Raw genomic sequence first — 15862 nt, 5'->3', positions numbered from 1 at the left:
GCTGGCTGATATCTTTCCTCCTTGGTATCGTGATAATAGATAACTGTCACAATTTGTAAATGATACAGACTAATGAGTGAGGACCAAGAATGCTATATCATAGGTAGGCAGAAAACGAGCCAATTATTAAGGCTGGAAAAATGTAAAAAAGCATAACACAAATCTAATGAGGAAACCGTGACACTAAAATCAAACATGCAGGCAGCCGCCAGTGCTACTCAGCCTCCTAGTAATCTGAGAAGGTAATTTCATTTCATGGTGCAGGTATTCATTGCCACTCGCGCAATTAAATTCCTTGTGTGCAAATTCAACATCCTGTGTGAATAGAACTTAGCAGCTACACGCACAAAGAAGCCTTTGCACACGTGAGTCTGCTTTGTGTGGGTGCAGCTTCACACTCTTGTGGGTAGCTTTTGCGCTAAAAGCTGCTCGCTCAAATCAGACTTTTCACTGTCTGGATGCGGAGCCCAAAGGAAGAGGGGTCCTAAAGTGACTGGTCACTTTAATGGAGGTTATTGCATTAAACAGAGTTACACCATGGCAGCAACTTAAGTGTTGTTTTAAAATGTATCTGTTTATAATTTCGAAAATAAAGTTTGCTCTTAACAACAGTTGCTGTTTGCTGTGCAGCAGTGGAAATACTGACAACCAGTGTTGGTCAAGCTACTTGAAAATCGTAATTAGATACTAATTACGGATTACTTCTCCAAGAAAGTAATCCCATTACTTTAGTGATTACTTTTTAAAAAGTAATTAGTTACTTTATTAGTGTACAGTGGACGCTAATGTTTTTGTCACTTTTTACAGAATAAAACTCAAAGTAGTGTCAGTACTTCTAAGCTTTAAACGCTGCATGGTCGTACTCTCTTCCGCAGTCCATATTATCCATTGTTGATCAATACACGTCTGTTGCTGCCACGGACGCCGCACGTTCATACTTCATTGTCATGAGACACTCTCACAAACAAAATCACGTTCTAGTAATGCAGTAACGGTAATCCCTTACTTTACTTGTTTGTTGAAAAAAGTAATCGGACAACTCGACAATCGACAACTGTCACTGGTTTAAGTTAATGCTGAAGAAATCTTAAAAACCATAATTCTAAGGGACATTTTGAAGCACTCCAATCTAGTCACGTATGCAGTTACATGCGTTTCCTGCAGAGTGAGCAACTTTTTGATGGCAGGTTTATACATCTCTATTGTGGTCAAAGTTATAATTGCTAGATCCCAGTGCACACTTGCTTTGCAGATTATGTTTTTCGTCACATGCAACTTTTGAGAGAAAAATTATTCCACAAACTATGGAACAAAGTAAAACAAGAAATACAGAAAAAGATGAGAGATTCTAACATACAAATATGACCAAAGGATACAAAAAAATAGGAAAGGTAACTAAACCAAAATTACATCTATCCATCTTATAGACCAATCTCCAACCTTATTTTTATCTCAAAATTTTATTAAAGAGTAGTTATAAAACCTAGTTGTAAGACATTTTTTATATTAAAAATGTTTATTTGTATATTCATGTAGATTAATTATTTTTTACATTTTGATGTTGGAGGTTAGGTGGGTTAGGGAATGTAAATAAAATGGAATCAGACTTAAACTGTAACAAAAAAATCTCATTATATTTTATGTATGTTAATTATAACCGCCTCTCTTCAAATTATAACAACAACAAAAAAAAGTCCTCTTTCATACCTGGCCGACTGTACTCTGGGGTGTTCCTGCCTCCTGCATTCAGACTTTGGTAGGGGGATGATGCTGGGCCCAGAGCAGCAATCATTTCCATCACATTTGGTAAGACCATGTGACTTGGACTGACTGTGCGACAGCGTTTGAGGACTGGTCCATCAGGCTCCTCTTTTATGTGAAGGTCAGGTTTAACAGGCACCGGCCTCCAACCACATACTGGGTCTATAGTGATCTCCTCATAGTCTGAACTGAGGAAGGGAGGGAAGGGTGAGACATGAAAATTGAGGACATTAAATAACAAAAATAAATAAAATGTGGAGCTTTTATCAAATTCTGTCCATTTCTAATATCATGTGTCCATAATTCATTAAATGCAGTTTTACTTATATAGCACCAGTTCCCAGCAACAGTCATTTTAAGGCATTTTATATTATGACGAGCTTCCAATATTAAAGAGAGAACCCAAACCATCTGATGATTCCCAATTAACAACACTGGAGTGATGAATGGAAACTAATGCTCCTGTTTAGATCCATCACTTGTTGTCCTCCACTTGTTCTGTTTCCTCATGTTTTTTAAGGACACACCACACAGCATGTTAAGAAATGCCAATAATAGCTATTTCTGCTAATAGCGCTTTTGGAATCCTATTGTTGGTGAAAAAAAAAAACTATTTTATGTCTTTCAAACTATGTTATCTTTGTCATTTCTCATAAATTCAACTAAAATGTGAACTAATTAAGTGTGTTTGCAATGATCTGCTATTAAAGTACCTAAAAATACTATTTAAAACTGGTTCTTGGCTTAGTTTTCTGTTATGTGTAGCGACAAGACTAGTTCATTTCATGAGTTGGGTGCCTTTTTTACACTTGAATGATTCAAAAGGTCAGAGCTAAGTTGTTCACCGAACAAAAAATAGTCCTCTGAAAATGGTCAAGTAAAGACTGGGCAAAAAGTATGTGAAAAAGCAAAACTTTAAAAGATTTTAAAAGAATAATTGGAAGCAAAATATAAAGAAATAAAAGGTGACTCAACATTTTTGTTGTGTGTGTGTATAGCATTATTGTGAACCTTGTTCTTTTTAACCACAAAAATGTAGTGAACTGAAAATTGGCAAGCTCTTTAGATAGCAGCTTATCATTTTTCAGGATTATGACAAATAAAGAATTACTTTATTTTTTGTTAAAAATGACAGCAGTACAGAAGTGCGTATATCAATTAAATTCAATGTCATTTTACTTGTATATATCAACGGTAGTCGCCTCAGGTACTTTATATTGTAAAGACTGTAGAGACATAAAGAGAAAGCACCAACAATCAAACTACCACCTTGGAGCAAGCACTTGGTGACAGTGGGAAGGAAAAACTCCCTTTTAACAGGAAGAAAGCTCTGGCAGAACCAGGCTGGGGGAGTAGCAAGCATCTGCCATGACTGCTTGGGGGGTGAGTATCATGACCCAGTGGTATGGAAATACCACTGGTTAAGTAACTATTTACAGTAACAACACTTACTTTTGGATATAGACAAGAATCCCAAGCATATATTGGTCAACCTCCAGTCCTTCTAGCAAAGCTGTTTTACTGTGAACAAGAGGAGCAAACAGCTGGTGAAAACTTTATGCTGATTACTGATTATGAAAAAAGGGCAACAAGTCATTGTTAATGCACTTACTTGCAAACAGGGCATCGCCAGGTCCCTCTTTCACAGTTTAGTTGCAAATAGGACTCCAGATCGAAACACTATAAAAAAAGATCAAAGATTTCCACGTTGAAAGAACTCCACCGAATTTATCTGGAGGTGTAAGTAATAAGTGCACACATGACCTTACCTGTATGTGCCTGCAGTCATGGCCTCTGGCTGGCAGCTGGATTCGTTTGAATGTGATGGGGCATTTGAGAGAAACTTTAATAGCCGTCTGCTCCACTCCATCCTCCCCATTCAGACCAGGGGTTCCAGGAATGGTGCCACTGCTGAAGTTTCTTTTTACTGAAACAAAATGACCATAAAAAAGAAAAAGATGACTGCCCGAGTGCTCCTAGTACTCCTTTGAGGAGAAAACTCTACAGCCGAAATAGACAAAGATTTTTCTGTATCAATGCTGGTGTGAAGACTGTTTGTCCTGTACTGATCCCCTTGAAAAGTTTCTTTCAATAAATCCCCAAATCAGTTTTCTTTCAATGGTGAATTTTATTTTTCACAACTGGAAGTCTACAAAGTTAGCTCCTTCATTCTTCATTCTGTATTCTCTGTAACTTAGAAGGTAGAATGGGTCATTTACTAATCAAACGCTTTGTGGTTTGATCCCTGACTATGCTAGTTTGCATGCCAGATATCCTTGGGGAAGCTGCTAATCCCAAAGCTGCTATTTGATGCATCCACCAGAGTATGAATGTTAGATAGAAAGCACTTAGACAGAAAAAAGTGCTTGTATGAATGTTGAATGAGACATGTTGTACAAAGTGCTTTGAGTACTCAGTAGTGCTATGCAAGTACCAGTCCATTTGCCAGTTGCTACTTTTCACCAATACTGAATACAATAAGGAATTCGGTTCATAAACTATCGTGTCCAATGATTAGCATTATCATATCTCTAGACTATAAGTGTTAATTGTCTCTCTGCTTTTCAAATCTATTTCTTCACATATCCTGCATACTTTTAAAAAACCAAGGTGGCTATGGTAAAACTGGGGTGGCTGTAGCTCACGCGGTAGAGCAGGTCATCTACTGATTGGAAGGTTGGTGGTTCGATTATCCTTACTAACCCCATGTTGCTCTCTAATGCATCCATCGTAGTGTGAATGTGTATGAATATTAGATAGGCACTAACAGCTTAGAAAAAGTGCTTGTGTGATTGGGTGAATGAATTACTTGTATAAAGTGCTTTGAGTGCTCAGATAGGGTAGAAAAGCGCTATATAAGAACCAGTCCATTTACCAAAACTGTTCAACTCGAGGCTTAGTCACAGAACCTTGGTAATCAATATGCGACCTCACAGCTAGTGTTGCATAAAATACAAATACACATACACACTATACCAAGTTGTACAGGGCTTCACTGAATGAATGCACAGTGTTAAGTGGAAACCAGTGGGCCCTGCTATAACTGATGAGGTTGATAACTCACTCTTTGTAATGCAGTGCTCGGCCGGCAGCAGTCTCTTCTTCATCAGACCCTGCAGAACAGACCTGACAGATGGCCGGTGCACCAACTGTAGCACAAACAGGTGGGACTGGGGACAAAGAGACATGAGGGGCAAACAGGAGTACAAAATGAGGTTAATTCATTAGTTCAATGTAACGTACTGTACTAAATTTTCTGCATTTCTGTGACCGAGTCAGGAAACAGTCACATCGAGGAACTTACACAGCAGCATGCTGTCACTGTGATCTGTACAGTGTTGCGCCCTGGCTGACACACTTGCTTTAGATACAAGGGCTTGTGGGAGGTTTTGTTGTCACCTCTTTCAATGGACAGAGGAGTTGCATTAACACTGACCTGATGAAAATGAAGAAGAGAGAAGAAGAGAAAACGTCAACAAAATCCTGGCAAATTAATTACCACCTTTAGAAGATCCCTTCTAAAGGTGGTAATTAAAGTTGAAATGTGGGGACAGTTACCTCTTCAAAATGTTATCTCAAGAACTGTTTATAATTAGTCACAGGAAACCAAACCAATAAATACAAAACATATCCAGCTATCTCAGCTATCTCTATTATAGACCACTGAGTTTTAGACCATCAGTGTGATGACATTTTTTAATTCAAAGTCAAAGTTTCCCCTTTCATATCCATTCAAATGCCTCTTTAAGGGTTCAGACTTGGCTTCAGGTTTAAAGTAACAATTCGATTTAGGGTCAGAGTTTAGTGCTTAGTCTAATCGTTAAACCTATGAATAACAGACATATGAATGCACTGATAATAAATGTCCATACAAAAAGCCAAACATACATACGTGTGTATATTGACGTCCACAAATATATAACAGATATGGATGCTTACTTGCACAGAGGCAGGCCAGTTAGTGTTCATTTGTCTGTCTTCGTGGTGGTAACACTTAAACTGCAGCTCTAAATCTGGCCTGTGGAGGGAGACACAAAACAGCTGTCAGGGGAAAAGACTGGGTGGGGTTGTCAGACATTCTTCATTTGTTTTCTTTCTGCTGTTTTAAATTGCTCAGGAAGAGAGCAATTTATTTACATATCACACCACAGTCAAGCACAGTGTCCCTCAAATATTTTCAAAAAGAACCTATAACATTTTTTTCTTTTCTGTCATATCCTGGTCCAATGGTGGATGATATTAAACGTGGTCAGTGTATGCACAAGTAATCTATGTAAGCCAAAGCTCAGGCTTCAAACTGTTCCAAACACTGTTTCTCACTTTGTTCTGCTCTCGTCATGTGACTGCAGTGTCAGTCTTTATACCTCATCATTAGTGTTTTGTAGACAGAGTCTCGCAGATGGAAGGCGTGGTTGCTGACAGCCAGGTTGTGCTCCAGTCTGAAAGGCTCCAATACTACACCATCTCGTACAGGGAAAGTCAGACGCAGGTCGTCACTGGGGTTACCTTGAATGAAAAGTTGCAGTTTCTGATGCATTAGTGAATTCAAGGTCTATCTGGTGCCTTGACAGACAACTGAGGCACGAGGTTGTGATCCCATTTTTTCCAAATAAAACAGACACTTTTGTTTATGCCTAATTTTATCCTGAGAGGAGTCTGAAATGAAACAAAAGTAACTGTACCTTTTTAGATGAATACTAAAAACCTCTGACCTGCACGTGTTCTCATTTACATTTTTTTTGTGATCAGTTGTTCTTTTGTGGATACAATGTTTATGACTCAATCAATTTTTAATTAAACATTTTGATGTTTGTTTGTTTTCTCAATTGTTAATTATTCTTCTACTCTGTTATTAACACTGTGAGAGCTGAGGTAGAGGTAAGTTTTCAGTGCCATTCATCACAAGATTAAGGAAATGCTACAGAGCCTAAATTCAAGTAATTTGTTATTTCCAGTCAAACTTCATCTGTATATCATCTTTAGCAGTGTACTTACTCTGTGGCAGCTGAGTCTCACCTGTAACGGGCTGCTGGGTGTTGATGTTGGCTTTGGTTTCTGTTGTAAGGTAGGGGGGTTTGGTTTCCTGGCCTGGAGAAAGGTAGGGAGGTATGGAGGTGCCTGGTGTCATTGGAGGGGTAGGATTCCCTCCCATTGGTGAGGTGGGATACCCAGGAAGCACCCCACCCCGAACTGGCTGAGAGACGAGGATGAGGAATATTTAGAGCATCAAACCTAACTAAAAAGTATTTTCGGCACTTGACTTGTTCCACATTTTGTCATGTTACAACCTTATTACTAAATGGATTAAATCGATTTTTCACCTCTCTACATGCACGACCCTATGTAATTTAAGCACATGTTGTTCTTTAATTTAAGTACTTTAACTTAAGTGCATTAGAAAAGTTCAAAAAGCATCTAGGACAGAAATAACTGCATTACACTTCAGAACAGAACTTCGACTCTTTGTAAATACCTGTACAGACAGCATGCTAATGCTAAGCTAGTCAAGAACCCTGAGTAGAGCTGACTGAATTCTAACCTCAGCAGCCAGACGCTGAATTTCAACAGGCAACAAAAGCATGAGCAGTCAGGCTGCAGCCTGAATACCTTTCTCCCTGTTCATGTTTCTACAGTAGAATCACTGTGGTGATTGCTTTGAAGCGTCTTTGTACTGGTTTTCTTCTTTACTTTATACTGTTAGCTTGTGTAAATACTGAGAGAAAAATCATGTGTGTCCTCATTAGGAAAGGGATTTGTGTTAGTGTGTGGGACTGTAGCCTATAGATTCATATTGTTAAATGCTAATTATGAGACAGTGATTTTCAGATAATTTTACAGAGAACCATGAAAGTAATGTAACGAGTAGTGACACAAAATACTTTCTTCAGTGTGTAATTGGGTAACTACTGCATAACTTAAAAAAATTTCTCTTTGTAATATATGTAATAAATTTTTGGAGTAACGACCCCAACATCGATCATAACAAACAGGGGCAACATCTCCATCACGCACAAAAATTTGACAGCATGCAAATAATTGCACGACTGTAATGACTTTCATATGTTGTTCTTAAATCAGAGATGGTGAGAACCTAATGCGAACTGAAAAGGAATCAAATCTAAAAGTGATATCGATAATGGAATTAAAACTACTAAATTCTTATCAAATTATATGATGCCCCATGATGAACATTAGATACTGTAAGCAGTAGAAAACTAGCTTCTGCTTTACAATCCTCACACAGTCCTGCAACCAAACATCACGACTTCTAAGTAGAATGAATCAAAAACAGCATGAATTAAATTCAAACATTAAAAAACACTTAAACTTCTAACTTTTAGATATTAAAATCTTCATGAAATATAGGAAGCCATAGAATTTTAGTATAATAAAACTAAGAGAAACTGAGCTTAGGTGTTCAGTGTTGACAGCATGGGGTGAGTGCATGGAGGACTTACCCCGTTCACTGCAGCCTGTGTGAAGGCATTGTATCCTCCTGGTCCTCCAGTTGCCATGCTGCCCTGACCATTGAAAGGCTCTGACTGAAGACCACAGAAACCAAACATGACATTGAGTACCCAGGTATGTCGACACAAAGATGTGGAGAAAACACATCTGCAATTACTGCAATTCTTTTGTTAAACCCTTTGGATGAAAGGTGAGAGTCTGCACTTCACTCACGTTGTATTAATTATTAGGGTCCAAGCACAAAATTGTGAAGGCCCTACTCTATCTACTCTGTGAAACGAATAGAATATTTAAAACCCTAAACATACTCAAAAACGAATTCAATTTTGCACATGCATCAAAACTGGTGAAAATGTCTGTATTTTACTGGTTTTGGGACTCTGTAGTGACCCCTAAAAAATTGCAAAGAAATGAGCCCACATGCTGTATTTCATGTACATGTATGAAATTTGGCAGACATGTAGAATCTGTAGACACACAAAAAATCCTCTAGGAGTGATACCCTAAACCCAACAGGAAGTCTACCATTTTGAATCGAAGATAACAAATTTTGGCACCACTTTTATCATTTCAACTTGGCAAATTTAAATGTTTTGCCATGAAGCAGCACGGTGGCACGGTGGTTAGCACTGTTGCCTCACAGCAAGAAGGTCCTGAGTTCAATTTCACCATCAGGCCAGGGTCTTTCTGTGTGGAGTTCTCCCCGTGTTTGCGTGGGTTCTCTCCGGGTACTCCGGCTTCCTCCCACCGTCCAAAGACATGCAGCTTGTGGGGATAGGTTAATTGGATAATCCAAATTGCCACTAGGTGTGAATGTGCGAGTGAATGTGAGTGTGAATGGTTGTGTGTCCCTGTGTGTTAGCCCTGCGACAGACTGGCGACCTGTCCAGGGTGTACCCCGCCTTTCGCCCTATGACAGCTGGGATAGGCTCCAGCGCCCCCCGCGACCCTGAAAAGGATAAGCGGAAGTGAATGGATGGATGGATGCCATGAAGCACGAAACTGCTGTAACTCAAAGACACATTGTCCAACATAACACTGTCTCTCCTAAGTTTCTCGGGGGTCATGAGAGTCCAGAAATGAACACATTGATATGTCAAATCTCAGCAAAAGTTGGAGTGCCACCTAGTGGGAACAGGAAAAGTCATGTAATATACTTTGAAATACTGGTTCACCAGATTCACGTCAAATCCAAATAAACATCAGACCTTGATGACACTTCAGTGTGAACACTTTTATTTAATGGCACACCCTGGGGTGGCTGTAGCTCAGGTAGCAGAGCAGATCAGCCACTAACCAGAAGGTTGGTGGTTTAATCCCAGGCTGCTCCAGTCTGCATGCCAAATATCCTTGGGCAAGATACTAGCCCCATGTTGCTCTCCGATGCATCCATCGGAGTGTGAATGTGTATGAATGTTAGATACTTAGCACTTAAGCTTAGACGTGCTTGCGTGAATGGGTGTGATTGGGTGAATGAATTAGTTGTACAAAGCGCTTTGAGTGCTCAGACAGAGTAGAAAAGCGCTATATAAGAACCAGTCCATTTACCATTACCATTTACCCTGATGTAATGTCTCAAGCTGTAGAAAAAAGTCTCTTGGAACTATAGCCCAAACCCAACAGGAAGCCAGCCTTTTTAATTTAAAGGGAAATTTTGGCTGCAAATTTTGTATATTTGTTACCAATTTCAGGCAAATGGAGGCAAGTCCCTCCTTCAAGGGATTTCATCTGCTCAACATGATATTTAGTTAGTGCAGTTAAAGACTGTGATGATATTAAAGGGCAACACAAGTGGCAACAGGAAAAACGCATAATCGCGTGAATCTGCTTACTCACAGCGCGCAGGAGCTGTAGCTCGGCTTGACCAGGACCCTCCTGGACATGCGCCAGGGTGTCAGGCTTGGATGCTTGTACCTTCAATTTTGTTTAAAATCCACTTTGGTGTTATATAGAGGCAAAACTAGACTCTAAATAGTTCATCTTTATAACTCAATCAACTTCAGTTAGTTATTTTAACAAAAACAGCCAAGTGGTTTCAATTGTCCTCTCATTTCTGTTTTGTAAAAAATAAATAAATTGGTTCAAGTAGACAAAGCACTCGCCCTAGACTGCAAGACCAGACTGACCAACCTGTGACTACAAGACCTATGACTTGATGCCCCACACCTGGACTGAAGGACAATGGAATGTCTTTAGGACTGGAGAAGTGTAGTCACATGGTAACAAAGAGAGGGAAGGTAGTCAGAACTGAGGGGATCGTACTACCAGAAGGCAAAATTGCAAACACTAAAGACAGCTACAAATATCTGGAAATCCCACAGGTAAATGGACACCAAACAGGCTGCTAGGAAAGCTGCAACCACCAACTACACAGATGGTCAGAGAAATCCTGAGGAGATAGCTGAACGGTATGAACAAGATCTGGGCTATCAACATCTACCTGCTGCCCGTGATCAGTTACCCTGTTGGGATAATAAGCTGGCCAAAAGAGGAGATAGAAGCCACTGACATCAAGACGAGAAAGCTCCTGACCATGCATGGAGGGTTTCACCCCAGTCCAGCACCCTGAGACTGTACACTAAGCGGAAGGAAGGAGACCAGGGCATAGTGAGTGTCAGTACCACAGTCCAGGATAAGACAACAGACATCCACGAGTACATCAGGAAGATGGCTATAACCGACCACGTGCTCAGTGAGCAGAAACCCAAGAAAGAGGAGCAAGAGAAACCATACCATGCATTGTATGTACTAGGGCAGTCACAAACAATTATTTTGATAGTCGACTAGTAACAGGACACTGGAGTAAATTCTCTACCATTTCACACTTCTGTTTGACATTTATTCAGCTGTGTAAAAACTATATCTTTAATCTCAGCCAAACCAATTTACTCAGATAATTTAAAAATGTTATTACGTCGACTATTAAAATTGCAGACGACTAATTTAATAGTCGAGGCGTCGTTTGAAGCTTTGTAAGATCCCGAAAGACGCAGTCTTCAAATTTGGACAGGCTTCACCGCATCGCTGTAACATAATTGGCCTACAAATGCGAGAATGAGGCTTTTTTTTCCCGGAAGTAAGTAAAAGGAGACTTGTGCGTAATAAGCAAGCGAATAATGCACAAAAAAGATTTTTAGACGGAAATTGTTCTTGAAGTGTACTATGAGAGAGAGAGAGAGAGAGAAAGCTGTGCATGAAGTGTGATTTTATCTCGGTGGAAGCAAAACAGCAAAAGTAAGAGGAAATTCATGACGATGTTTATGTGAAGGGTAGTTTGGATCTTTTTTTGCTGCTGGTTCAATCAATATTGTTTGGAGAGAGATAAAACCTACAGCTTCAGAATCTAGCGCAAAAAGGACGTAAACACAAAGCATGGACCCGCCAAAACATTAGAATCAGCGAGCTGTCGGCTTTCAGCCCGACTGTGTTCGTGCCGTCGGGTGAGAAAGGCGACATCTCGCTGATTCTGATGCGTCAGCGGGTCCTCGCTTTGTGTTTACGTCTTTGTGCAGAATCCGTGTACCTGCTCTCATTTATTGTTTTAGCTGTTTGGTGGTTGTTGAAATTTTGTGAGGTTTAACCTGAGATTCTGGAGTTTTGGGCAAAATAAATTTATATTGAAAAAATCGATTCAGGATTTTAATGAATCGATATCACGTTATCCAAGCTAGAATCGATTTTAATTGATAAACTGATAATCAAAACCCACCCCTAACTGCTTCTGCTTCTTCTTCTTCGGGGTTTAACGGCAGCTGGCATCCCTGGACATGCAGTGCTGCCATCTTCTGTTTCGGTCCGTTATTACACTCTTAAATCCTACTACTTATTCCTGCGTCTTTCGGGATCTTACAAAGCTTCAAACGACGCCTCGACTATTAAATTAGTCGTCTGCGATTTTAATAGTCGACGTAATCGTGACTAGTCGACTAATCGTGGCAGCTCTAGTATGTATCACCGGCTAGCTAGCGGATCTAAGAGCAGACCACAGCAACCTCCCCGAGCAGGTTTCAGTAACCATTACAATGGCAGACATCCAAGAAAGGGTCTCCAGTATGAAGCACTGGACAACACCAGGCCCCAACATGATTCAGCCTACTGGCTGAAGAAGCTGACTGCAATCCATGAGCATCTGGCAGTACAAATGAACCACCTGCTAGTTGATGAGAGAGACCCAGGCTAACTGAAAACCAGACAGTTCTGATTCCCAAGGACCCCCCCCAGAAGGTACTGGCACCATCTAACTACCAGCCAATAACCAACATTCTAGATATAGTTGTGCCAGGTGAAATAGTTTCAGCATCTGCTTTTATTCTGTACATTACAAGTTTTATTTAGGAATTTATAAGATAGTCAAACATCCTTAAAAATTATGTTAATCTCAAACATCCCAAAGCTGCTTGGCTCTGTTTTGTGGTCACCTTATAATACTGAGGAGGATTGGGCTGTCCAGCTCCAGGGGAAAACTGTGCTGGATTGTGTGATCCAGCAGAGTAGTGTCCCACGTGAGGCATCCGGCTGGAGAGGTAAGAGGGTGAGGTGGCGCATCTCTGCTGCGAACCAGAGGGGTATTGCAGAGGCTGGTTAGTGTACCCCGACATCCCACCCGAGCCATACTGTGGTCCAGAAAAACCCTGGAAAAAGACAGAGACGGTAAAGTGGAATTAGAGCTGTTTAATCCATAATTTAATGGGAAAGTATGATATTGCATGAGTTATCAAGTAAGTATCTAATTCTTTCTGCCTTTTGAATAAACCAAAATAGGACAGATGAGAGGTAGTTAGCACTGTTGCCTAACAGAAGGTCCTGATTTTGACTCCACCATCTGACCAGGGCCTTTCTTTGTGGAGTTTGCATGTTCTCCTAATGATTTCGTGGGTTCTCTCCGGGTACTTTGGCTTCCTCCCACGGTCCAAAGACAATTAGTGGGGATAGGAAGTGAAATGATGTTTTTAAACTGGTGACTATAAATTGCCCACAGGTGTTAATGTGAGTGCAAATGGTTGTCTCTTTGTTAGCCCTGTGATGGATTGGCGATCAATCCAGGGTGTACCCTGACCCTTGCCCTATGGTAGCTAGAATATGGTAGCTACCCCACCCCACCCCAAGTCCCTGATAAACATATACAGAAAAAAATAGATGGATGGAGGACAATATACTATAATATAGTTTGAGTTTGAGCAAACATTTGGTGGGATCACAGACCTCGGAATGGAAAGGCCGTTTGAGTCCTTGTTGTCCGCCTGGATAGCCTCCTTGATGTGGAATCCTCTGAATATGCGCAGGGTGAGAAGGATACAAGCCTCCGGTGGAAGGTGGAAGTCCAGACCTTGAAGAGATCATCCCGCCAGGGTTCATCCCTGGAGGGCCACGGGGGCCCGCATGAGATAGGAATTGGGTGCTGTAAGAGGATGTTCCGCCCAACTGAAAAGGAAAGGAGAAAAAAACAAAAATGTTATAAAGTTAACTGGATCTTTTCCACAGCATTGACGGTTCACAGAGTTCAGTCACAGCGAGTCAGGGTCTGCATTTATTAAGCAACTCAGAGCTGTGAAAGTTACTTTTGCCCAGTCGCAGTTTTGGTAGTTGAAATAAATACAACCTGTAACTTAAAATGGGAATCCCATTTAACTTAAGTCTAATCAATATCAATATAGTGCTGTGGATCAAAAGACCCCTACCTGATGTTTTGTTTTGGTTTTTTTTCCATATTTGTCACACTTTCAGATACAGTACATTTTTCAGATTATCAAACAGTGTTTAATATTAGACAAAGATAACCCAAGTAAATAAAAATAGCATTTTTTTTTAATTTAAAGTGTATTTTTTAAGGAAAATAAGCTCAGTATTGCTCAGCCTATCAAAATTACTCCAAGTGTAATTAAGAAGTCACACAAGTCTCATAAGAACCCAGAACAACATCTAAAAAACTGCAGGCCTCAGCTAGGTATGATGATTCAACAATGACAAAATATTAACAGATTGCAATTTTTGCTCAGAGTTTCAATGTAAAAATCACTGCTGACTAAAATGAACTGTCAGGTTCATCTCACATTGCCAAAAAAAAAAAAGTACCTTCGTTGTTCCCTGAAATTTGGGGAAAATATTCTGTGGATTGCCAAGACAAAAGCAGAACTTTTCGGAAGACTTACAACCCATTACATTCAGCATGAAACAGTATTTCAGAAAAAGTACATCATACCAACAGTCAAACATGATGGTGGTAGTGTGATTCTCTGTGACTGCTTTACTGCTTCAGGATCTGCACGACTTGCCATAGCTGATGTAATCATGAATTCTGCTCTCTACCAGAAAATCCTGAAGCTCAAACACACTTGAGTCATGCACCAGACGTATCTTAAATACACAAGTCAACATCTGAATGTTTCAAAAACACACCACAGTAGGTAAATTAAAACAATTCTGCAAGGAAGAGTGAGTCAAAATTCCTCCACAGTGATGTTAAAGACTTATTGCCATTTATTGCAAATACTTGATTGACATGTCTGTTTAAGCTAAAAGAGGATGCACATGATCACTGCCTGCTGCTCTCTTTGTGCTTTTGTGTCTTCATTAATAACTTCAGAGGAGATTATAGGCAGAGAGTGGGACATGTAACAGGTCCAACCTTGGATGCTAAAATTATCTGAGTCAAAAATTTGGCAATCAGGATCAACACGAACAAGTTGAAACTAGAGTTGCAACTACCAGAAACATCTGGTAACATCCAACGCAGAGTTCAGATGTTCAACTCACTATCATTTATGGAAAATAAAATCAGCTAATTACATCAAATGATTGCACCTGAACCATGAAAGCTATGTGCAGCTTCTCCCTTTTCTCTTCTTGCATGCCTCCCCTAACACAAAGAGATGCACATATTTTTCTCAGAGACCTTTACCTGGCCATAGCTCAGCTCCTGGTTCTGTTTTTCCTGTATTGCTGCAACAGTCGCTGTAGCAGTGGCAGTTGCTGTGGCAGCGGCGGCAGCAACAGCAGCAGCAGCAGCCTGAGTGAAATCTGAGGGTGGACGAACGCCTAGACCGGCACCTCCACTGTTTCCAGAGTAACTGTGGGGAGAGAAAGGAAAACTGGGAGATGAGTGGGATTAGTAAACTACACATAACTATGTGACGTTTTGTCACTAGCATGAGTCAGAGTCGTGGGTGAGAGCAACCATATTACATTACATGCATGTAATTAAAAAAAGCATTTCAGTCCTAACCACTAGAGTCAAAACAAGATATTTATATTTGATATGGCTCTGATTTGGGAGATCACCCTCTTCCATCCGATATATGAAGAGCCTGAGGCAGAAAAAACTATAGCAGGGAATCAAAACAAAACAGAAATGGAAAGAAAGAAATGTGGTGGGCTGCATAGCTGTTTGCAGTTGTTTAGCAACTGTGGGCAAGAAATATTTACTGAGGTTATGTAAAAGGTTACTAAATGCAGGACCTATCTCTCATGATGACCTTCTGTACCACAGTTAGATCAACTATCATCATTCCAGTGTTAACTGATGTTGGCTTCCAGCCTACTTCTTCAAGTGTTTCTACAGGGAGTGCAGAATTATTAGGCAAATGAGTATTTTGTCCACATCATCCTCTTCATGCATGTTGTCTTACTCCAAGCT

The 15862-nt window shown here is 40.2% G+C and overlaps 1 protein-coding gene across 1 annotated transcript in view; it reads right to left on the bottom strand.

The window, feature by feature from the left end:
• Positions 1–15862, bottom strand: part of zmiz2 (zinc finger, MIZ-type containing 2) — a 31032-nt gene that overhangs the window by 4069 nt on the left and 11101 nt on the right. The window contains exons 5-17 of the mRNA XM_013915923.1: positions 15128–15296; positions 13432–13650; positions 12648–12860; positions 8220–8303; positions 6778–6955; positions 6126–6267; positions 5701–5779; positions 5066–5197; positions 4826–4931; positions 3531–3688; positions 3374–3441; positions 3214–3282; positions 1708–1949 (exon numbers count right to left, since the gene is read on the bottom strand). Coding sequence (XP_013771377.1) covers positions 1708–1949; positions 3214–3282; positions 3374–3441; positions 3531–3688; positions 4826–4931; positions 5066–5197; positions 5701–5779; positions 6126–6267; positions 6778–6955; positions 8220–8303; positions 12648–12860; positions 13432–13650; positions 15128–15296 — 1859 coding nt within the window. The remainder of the gene's footprint in view (positions 1–1707; positions 1950–3213; positions 3283–3373; positions 3442–3530; positions 3689–4825; positions 4932–5065; positions 5198–5700; positions 5780–6125; positions 6268–6777; positions 6956–8219; positions 8304–12647; positions 12861–13431; positions 13651–15127; positions 15297–15862) is intronic.

The sequence above is a fragment of the Pundamilia nyererei genome, unplaced genomic scaffold, assembly GCF_000239375.1.
Source record: "Pundamilia nyererei isolate P.nyererei 1_Seehausen unplaced genomic scaffold, PunNye1.0 scaffold00398, whole genome shotgun sequence".
Classification (NCBI taxonomy): Eukaryota; Metazoa; Chordata; class Actinopteri; order Cichliformes; family Cichlidae; genus Pundamilia; species Pundamilia nyererei.
The sequence above is the reverse complement of the archived record's forward strand: the minus strand, read 5'-3'. Positions and strand labels throughout refer to the sequence as shown.